At 39.3% G+C, this 10,415-nt stretch overlaps 1 protein-coding gene across 1 annotated transcript in view; it reads right to left on the bottom strand.

Annotated features, from left to right (window-relative positions):
- LOC117249942 (BCL-6 corepressor-like) overlaps positions 1-10,203 on the bottom strand; it is a 34,121-nt gene extending 23,918 nt beyond the window's left edge. The window contains exons 1-2 of the mRNA XM_033615832.2: positions 9,543-10,203; positions 3,425-3,504 (exon numbers count right to left, since the gene is read on the bottom strand). Of these exons, the coding sequence (XP_033471723.2) occupies positions 3,425-3,427 (3 nt within the window). The 5' untranslated portion in view covers positions 3,428-3,504; positions 9,543-10,203. The remainder of the gene's footprint in view (positions 1-3,424; positions 3,505-9,542) is intronic.
- Positions 10,204-10,415: the final 212 nt, after the last annotated feature.

Here is a 10,415-nt window from a genome sequence, read left to right as displayed (position 1 = left end):
GCCTTCAGCTATCAGGCTCCTCTCCTGTAGAATCATCTTCCTGTTACGGTCCGGGAGGCAGACACCGTCTCCACATTTAAGACTAGACTTAAGACTTTCCTCTTTGATAAAGCTTATAGTTAGGGCTGGCTCAGGCTTGCCCTGTACCAGCCCCTAGTTAGGCTGACTTAGGCCTAGTCTGCCGGAGGACCCCCCTATAATACACCGGGCACCTTCTCTCTCTCTCTCTCTCTCTCTCTCTCTCTCTGTCTCTGTCTCTCTCTCTCTCTCTCATCCTATTACTGCATGTCACTAACTCGGCCATTCTGGATGTCACTAACTCGGCTTCTTCTCCGGAGCCTTTGTGCTCCACTGTCTCTCAGATTAACTCATATCACAGCGGTGCCTGGACAGCGTGACGTGTGTGGTTGTGCTGCTGCCGTGGTCCTGCCAGATGCCTCCTGCTGCTGCTGCCATCATTAGTCATTAGTCATACTTCTACTGTTATTATACACATATGACTATTGTCACACATGTATACTGCCAGATATTAATACGTACTTTCAACATATTGTACCACAGTAGCCAGAACTATAACTATAATATTATTACTTTCAATAATGTTGTTGTAAGCTACTGTCATTACCTGCATCTCTCTCTCTCTCTCTCTGTCTCTCTCTCTCTGTCTCATTGTGTCATATGGATTACTGATAATTTATTATGCTGATCTGTTCTGTACGACATCTATTGCACGTCTGTCCGTCCTGGAACAGGGATCCCTCCTCAGTTGCTCTTCGGATGTCTTAGTTACAACATGATTGAGCTAACTGGAGTAGTTTCATGTCATATCGGACAACGGGGGGCTTTTAACTGATGACGTCCTGATGTTAGCTTTGCTGCTGCTGCTGCTGCTGCTGCTGCAGCCACTGATGCTTTCTAGACATCGTGATTTCCCAAAACTGAATAAATACCACACATAGCAACACAAAACTGCTTTGCTAGCTCAATCATGTTGTAACTAAGACATCCGCTAGAAAAAATATTTTTTTCAGGGACTGTTTATTGAGTTACTGAAGCTATGAATGAGCTAACCCTTGTCTACTGAGTTTTAAAAATGCCGGCTATTTTGCCACTTTCTGTTGATGTCACATCCCGTCTTGAGTATATCCAATCAGCGCCAAGTAATCCCCAAGCCCCAGCCAGGAGTTTCTCGGGGCAGTTCTGAGTACCTACTCCGAGGCAGGGACTTGTTTAGCCCCTGTAAAAGTTCCGGAAGTCTGTCCTTCGGGGGTGGTTCCTGTGGTGGAGACACACACCAACAGCCCTGGCCCCGTAAAAATTACCCTGAAGTTCCTGCGGTGGAAATGGGCCTACAACAGCCAGAATTATAATGATAATATTATTACTGTCATTAATGTTGTTGTAAGCTACTGTCACTACCTGCATCTCTCTCTCTCTCTCTCTCTCTCTGTCTCATTGTGTCATACGGATTACTGTTAATTTATCATGTTGATCTGTTCTGCACGACATCTATTGCACATCTGTCTGTCCTGGAAGAGGGATCCCTCCTCAGTTGCTCTTCCTGAGGTTAAAGGGTTTTTTGGGGAGTTACAATACTCGTAACACGACGCTTCGTAGCGCTACACTTCAGACTGCGTCATTTAGCAATGTATCATTTCAAAGCGGAAGATTTAGCAATGTGTTAAGTTGAAGTTGACAGGACACAACATAATGTGACAATGCCGAAAGTGACACATCATAGTGTGACACGTCATACACTGTAACCTGACACATCATAACACGACACTTTGTGGCGACACACATCCTAACGCAACAGTTTACAATGATGAACCAGTAACCACCTGCTGACGTGTTCGTAACCATGTAGTCAAACTATCACTCTGAACCACCGGCTGGTCTCGTCCAATCAGACGGCTCGATCAGTGATCACATGTTGATTATATTCATGATTTATCAGAGATAAATGTTGTGTGATGACCTCGATCTGGCGTTCATGACAGCTGATCTTATTTAAACTTCTTTGCAATGTGGACGAGTCCCTGAACTCAGCTGTCAGAGGGTTAAATTCACCTTCAAGGACAAACTGGAGGAAAAAAGGCATGAAATGTATGATTTCATTTTTCCTCTGATGGACAGAGAGACGAGTAGCACGTGTTCCTGGATGACATCAGACACCACGAGCGTCTCTTTGACTGTCCCTCGACAGATCCCAGAAACAGAGGGAGGAAAGAGGAAGGAGGAGAGAGCGCCAGATAAACAAAGAGAGACCACGGCAGGAAGAGACGGAGAGAGCTACACTGAAGGGAAAAAAATACAGCCTAATTGAATTTCCTGTCACACGGCGTTGTGAACCATCTCTGATTGGCTATCAGCCGTAGGGCCATTAGGAAATTATCCAGACAGCTGGGTGGCCGCCTGAGACGAGGAGGAAGCAGAGATCCTTCACTCACCACAAAAAAAGGAAAGAAGAGACTGAAGAACACGGCTGCAGGAAAACAATGTCTGATTTCACAGAATTAAAAAGAAGAGACAAACTTCACCGTATGAAGACACAAGAGATCGAATCATTTTTGATTTCACAGTCAGAAGTTTTTTTAGCGACAGAAAGAAAACATGACGGAAACAGATCAGTCCGTCACCATGACAACAGAGCTGAGACGTTTCACAACTTTGACGAGACATTTCAAAGAGACGCTTCATGTGACAATGTGATGGTTCATGACGCTACACTTTTTAACGGTACATTACATAATGCTACATTTTGTCACGCTACATGTTGTGAAGCTTCATTTTGTAACACTTCATTCTGTAACACTACATGTGGTAGCGCTACATTACATAACACTACACTGTGTAACACTACATCAACTAATGCTTCATTTTACAACGCTTCATTTCATACTGCTACAATTGGTAACACTACATTTTGTAACACTACATTTTGTAACGCTTCATTTTGTAACACTTCATTTCGTGTCATTAGATTAAGTAACACTTAATTTTGTACCACTTCGTTTCATAACAATTCATTTTGTAACGCCATGTTTTGTAATGCTACATTACATAATGCTACACTTTGTAACACAACAATTTGTGACACAACACGTTGTAACGCTACATTACATAACACTACATTTAGTAATGCTGCACTTTGTTATACATAATTTAGTAGCACAACGTTCAGCAATGCAACACATCACAATATGACACGTTGTAAAGCAACATTTTAAAGCATGTAGCAAGACATCATTTAACAAAGCGACACGTTGTAGATTGACAGTTTAGTGATGCATCATTGGTTAAACATCATTCGTAAGTCCGTAGTGAACGTTCATTGTTTGACAGTGACCGTAGTGAACGTTTGACAGAGTGATCGTCGTGACCACAACCACCAGAGAAACATAAAGGTGACCTTTGACCTCACCATGCTGTGAGCCTGCAGTCCTCTGGTTTCTGCTTCAGACAGGACCGTCTGTCTCGAGGACACAGCTCACTCGGCCATGTCTGCAGACGGAGAGACAGAGACGGTTTTAAAACAGAGGAACAGACGTCCTATTTCACGTTTATTTCTTTACATTTTATTTATTTTTATCCACATGACATCATCAAACCACCAAACCATCCACACTGAGATCACACCTGTGTTTCAGCACTTTGTCCACAAGGACAACAAACACCAAAATAGAAAAAAGATCAGGATAAAGGCGACACTTTATAACACGACACTTTATAACAAGACACTTCATAAAACAACACTTCATAAGGCGACACTTTATAACACGACACTTTATAACACGACACTTCATAAAACAACACTTCATAAGGCGACACTTTATAACACGACACTTTATAACACGACACTTCATAAAACAACACTTCATAAGGCGACACTTTATAACACGACACTTTATAACAAGACACTTCATAAAACAACACTTCATAAGGCGACACTTTATAACACGACACTTTATAACACGACACTTCATAAAACAACACTTCATAAGGCGACACTTTATAACACGACACTTTATAACACGACACTTCATAAAACAACACTTCATAAGGCGACACTTTATAACACGACACTTTATAACACGACACTTTATAAAACAACACTTCATAAAACAACACTTCATAATACAACACTTCATAAGGTGACACTTCATAAAACAACACTTCATAAGGCGACACTTTATAACACAACACTTTACAAAACAACACTTCATAAGGTGACGCTTCATAAAACAACACTTCATAAGGCGACACTTTATAACACAACACTTTATAAAACAACACTTCATAAAACAACACTTCATAAGGTGACACTTCATAAAACAACACTTCATAAGGCGACACTTCATAAAACAACACTTCATAAGGCCACACTTCATAAAACAACACTTCATAAGGTGACACTTTATAAAACAACACTTCATAAGGCGACACTTTATAACACAACACTTCATAAAACAACACTTCATAAGGCAACACTTTATAACACAACACTTCATAAAACAACACTTCATAAGGCGACACTTCATAATACAACACTTCATAAGGCGACACTTTATAACACAACACTTCATAATACAACACTTCATAAGGCGACACTTTATAACACAACACTATATAACATGACACTTTATAACACAACACTTCATAATACAACACTTCATAAGGCGACACTTCATAATACAACACTTCATAAGGCGACACTTTATAACACAACACTTCATAATACAACACTTCATAAGGCGACACTTTATAACACAACACTTTATAACACGACACTATATAACATGACACTTTATAACACAACACTATATAACACAACACTATATAACATGACACTTTATAACACAACACTATATAACATGACACTTTATAACACAACACTTTATAACACAACACTATATAACACAACACTATATAACATGACACTTTATAACACAACACTTTATAACACAACACTATATAACATGACACTTTATAACACAACACTATATAACACAACACTATATAACATGACACTTTATAACACAACACTTCATAATACAACACTTCATAAGGTGACACTTTATAACACAACACTTTATAACACGATACTATATAACACAACACTATATAACATGACACTATATAACACAACACTATATAACATGACACTTTATAACACAACACTATATAACACAACACTATATAACATGACACTTTATAACACGACACTATATAACACAACACTATATAACATGACACTTTATAACACAACACTATATAACACAACACTATATAACATGACACTTTATAACACAACACTATATAACATGACACTTTATAACACAACACTTTATAACACGACACTATATAACATGACACTTTATAACACAACACTATATAACATGACACTTTATAACACAACACTTTATAACACAACACTATATAACATGACACTTTATAACACAACACTATATAACACAACACTATATAACACAACACTTTATAACACAACACTTTATAACATGACACTTTATAACACAACACTATATAACATGACACTTTATAACACAACACTTTATAACACAACACTATATAACATGACACTTTATAACACAACACTTTATAACACAACACTATATAACATGACACTTTATAACACAACACTATATAACATGACACTTTATAACACAACACTTTATAACACAACACTATATAACACAACACTTTATAACACAACACTTTATAACATGACACTTTATAACACAACACTATATAACATGACACTTTATAACACAACACTTTATAACACAACACTATATAACATGACACTTTATAACACAACACTATATAACACAACACTATATAACACAACACTTTATAACACAACACTTTATAACATGACACTTTATAACACAACACTATATAACATGACACTTTATAACACAACACTTTATAACACAACACTATATAACATGACACTTTATAACACAACACTATATAACATGACACTTTATAACACAACACTATATAATAAACTGTGTTTGATGTTTCAAACGGAGCTTCAGTAGAGCTCACACACACACACACACACACACACACACACACACACACACACACACACTCTGCCACGTTATGACAGCCAACATGTGTGTGTTTTATCACCCAGCCGGGGGACTGATAAGGCACATTGCCTCGTTTCCACAGGAAGTCATAATCCACACACACAGAGTGATTGATGGCTGTTAGGGAGCTGGGATTTCAATAACGCCTCTTATCTCCAGACTATTGAAGGACAGCTGTGTGTGTGATGGATGAGCCCCCCCCCCCCCCCCCCCCACACACACACACACACACACAGAGCTGTAAATTTATTGGCAGATTTGAAGCCAAATTTCGGACACATTTGTTTCTACATTTTCTTCATCACTTCACATCTGCTCCGCCCCAATCACAGCTCATCATGACATCATGCTCAAAAATGTATTTCACACACTGAAATAAAAACATCACAATCAAAGAGTAACTTTATAATGCTTCATTACCCAACTCAGGGTTACCCAACCACTAACCGAATATATTCGGCCGAGTATTGCAAAAAAACACACATTCGGTGTTCGGTGGAATAAGTTAAAAGCAAGGCCGAATAATAGCGGCGTGTTTTGATAACGCAATCAAACAGCGTGCCGTGACGGGCCGAGTAAAATGTCGGCAGTGTGGCGATCCGTCCGTCACGGCACTCGCATTTGCGACTAAAAATAGTTTTGAGCGAGCAAAATAGGCTTAAATCATTCAGCAGGCTGTGCGAGCAGCCTACAGATTTCAACCAGCAGCAGAAACGAAAGGCGAATCCCACCGATTGTGGGTTGAACGGGGGTCACAGACACAGACTAATGTATTCCTGTCAAATACGGCGGCCATCGGCTTACCGGGCGACGGATAAGTCAGTTCCAATAATATCCTCTTCTTGGTGTCATGACTGCCCAGAAGTACCTGAACAGCCGAGCCAGCCGAACACAGGTATGTGACGTGTCAGAGGAGAAACGAGCCGTTCACGGCCCACAAACCTCACCACACTTTAGGGACTGTTCTTTACTTGTCAGGGGAGGAGGGTGGCTGGTTGATTTTTATTTTATTTATTTATTTTATTTTGATCCCCCCTATGTTCATCACTCATTGATGCTGTTTTTGAAGTATGAATAAGTCAATAAGTAATTTATTCCATTGAAATATCATTGATGTATTATAGAAAAGTGATTTATCTTTTTATAAATGACAAAAGACACATCTGCCTCATTTTCGCTGTGGTATCGTGATACTACTCAGAACCATGATACTTTCACTGGTATCACACAGTGGGTCCCAATTTTGGTACCGTGACAACACTAATCTGGAGGGTTCATCTGCAAAAACTAATGAACAACTAAACAACGGTATTCGGCCAAGCGTTTAATATTATTCGGCCTCGGCCACAAATTTTCATTTCGGTGCATCCCTACTTTGAAACATGCCGCTTCGTAACACGTTTTGTAACGCAATGCTTCCTAACGCAATGTTTCATTACCCAACACTTCAAGCACAACTCTTAGTAACACTTTTTGTAACGCAATGCTTCCTAACGCAATGTTTCATTACCCAACACTTCAAGCACAACTCTTAGTAACACTTTTTGTAACGCAATGCTTCCTAACGCAATGTTTCATTACCCAACACTTTCAAGCACAACTCTTCATAAAACGTTTTGTAACGCAACACTTCATAACTTAACGCTTCTGAACACGCTTTGAAACGTGCCACTTCACAACACATTTTGTAACGCAATGCTTTATTACCCAATGCTTTGAAACACAATGCTTCATAACACTTTTTGTAACACAACGCTTCCTAAATCAATGTTTCATTACCCAACACTTTCAAATGCAACCCTTCTGAACACAACACTTTGAAACGTGCCGCTTCATAACACGTTTTGTAACGCATCGCTTCATTACCCAACGCTTTCAAACGCAGCACTTCATAATACTTTTTGCAATGCAACGCTTCCTAACACAATGTTTCATTACACAGCACTTTCAAACGCAACGTTTCTGAACACAACGCTTTGAAACGTGTTGCTTCCTAATACATTTTGTAACGCAACGCTTCATTACCCAACACTTTAAAACACAACGCTTCTGAACACGCTTTGAAATGTGCCGCTTCGTAACACATTTTGTAACGCAACGCTTCATTACCCAACACTTTCAAACGCAACGCTTCTGAACACAATGCTTTGAAAGGTGCCATTTCATAAATCCTTTTGTAATGCAACGCTTCATTACCCAACGCTTTCAAACGCAACGCTTTGTAACACTTTTTGTAATGCAACGCTTCCTAAAGTGATGTTTCATTATCCAACGCTTTGAAACGCAATGCTTCTGAACACATTTTGTAACGCAATACTTCCTAACGTGAAGCTTCCTAACCTGACACTTCCTAATGCGAAGCTTCATTTTGCAATGCTTCCTAACGTGAAACTTCCTAACGCACACTTCATTTAGCGACGCTTCCTAACGTGATGCTTCCTATGTGACGCTTCATTTTGCAATGCTTCCTAACATGACACTTCTTTTTATGACGCTTGCTAATATGATGCTTCTTAGCGTGATGCTTCCTAACGTGACTCTTCCTAATGTGACGCTTCATTTTGCAAGACTTCCTAACATGACACTTCATTTTACGATGCTTCCTAACATGAGGCTTCCTAACGCAATGCTTCATTTTGCAACCTCTCCTAACAGGATGCTTCCTAACATTATGCTTCATAACACAACGCTTCATTTTGCAACGCTTCCTAACGTGACACGTCCGAACATAACGCTGACAGTAACACTATGAAGATCACTTCCACATTAAAGGATAACTACAAGTGACAGCAGTACACCTGGTACAGGTACGACATGTTACCATGACAACATGTGAGGTGTACCACAGTAACACTGACGCCCACTGTGTCACAACAACTTAAAAAGTTCAACAACACAAACAATCTGAAACTGTTTATTTACTGCAGAGAATAAATGTTGATCCTTTGTACTGTGGAGATCATGTTGTGCTGATGTTACAAGACAATATAAGTATAAATAAATCAAGTGTGTTTACATGATAAACATATAAATAAATCAAATGTGTTTACATGATAACATATGAATAAATCAAGTGTGTTTACATGATAAACATATGAATAAATCAAGTGTGTTTACATGATAAACATATAAATAAATCAAATGTGTTTACATGATAACATATGAATAAATCAAGTGTGTTTACATGATAAACATATGAATAAATCAAGTGTGTTTACATGATAAACATATAAATAAATCAAGTGTGTTTACATGATAAACATATGAATAAATCAAATGTGTTTACATGATAAACATATGAATAAATCAAATGTGTTTACATGATAAACATATAAATAAATCAAGTGTGTTTACATGATAAACATATGAATAAATCAAATGTGTTTAAATGATAAGCATATAAATAAATCAAATTAAACTGACCTTGTGTGCTTCTTCTTCTGTGGTGTGAAGTCCAGTCTGATTTAATCTCCATCCATTTCAAACATTTCAATCTCAAGTCATCAATTAATCCATCCTCATCGATCCGCAGCAGCACGGGGGGGCGTGGACGCGCACGTGCGCAATAACCACACAAAACAAACAAGTAGGCAAACGCGCACGGTTTGGATTTCCTCCCAGAATTTGTGAATTTATGAAATTGTGTTTTTTTGAATGAGGTCTGGTGTGAAGGAGCAGTGGACGGGTCAAACAGCAGAGAGTCACAGCTGTGCAGAACTCCACTGGAAACACAGCTCATTTAACAACAGCCTCAGACACACACCTGGACACGCGCACGAGCCGTCCGGTACCGGGTTGAACTCTCGGTGTGTGTGTGTGTGTGTGTGTGTGTGTGTGTGTGTGTGTGTCGGCAGCAGCTGAATCAAATCCACAAAAACAAGAAGGAAAAATTCAAATATTCCTCAGGGGGTCGCGCGCTCAGCACGCGGGTTATTCCACATTCTTTTCTTTCTTTCCGGTCCCGTCTGTCTGTCTGTCTGTCTGCAAGGTAAATCTTCCTCCTCTTCTTCCTCCTCCGCCTGTCTCTCCTCCTCGCGGACACCACAGCCTCCCTCTCTTCTTCTTCTTCTTCTCCTCTTTCTGTGTGCCGCTCTACGTCAACACCGAAACATCAACCCGGAACACTTCCGCTATGGCCCTTCACAATTAAACACAAACCGGAAGTACAGTTTTCGACTCCGCTGCAAGTCCTGCGGAGCACAAATACTCTGATACAACTACAAGTATCAGTACTACAGAGTACAAATACTCTGATACAGTTACAAGTATCAGTACTGCAGAGTACAAATACTCTGA

The sequence above is a fragment of the Epinephelus lanceolatus genome, chromosome 24, assembly GCF_041903045.1.
Source record: "Epinephelus lanceolatus isolate andai-2023 chromosome 24, ASM4190304v1, whole genome shotgun sequence".
NCBI classification, from domain to species: Eukaryota; Metazoa; Chordata; class Actinopteri; order Perciformes; family Serranidae; genus Epinephelus; species Epinephelus lanceolatus.
Note: the sequence above shows the minus strand (reverse complement) of the source record. Positions and strands in the feature narration are given on the sequence as shown.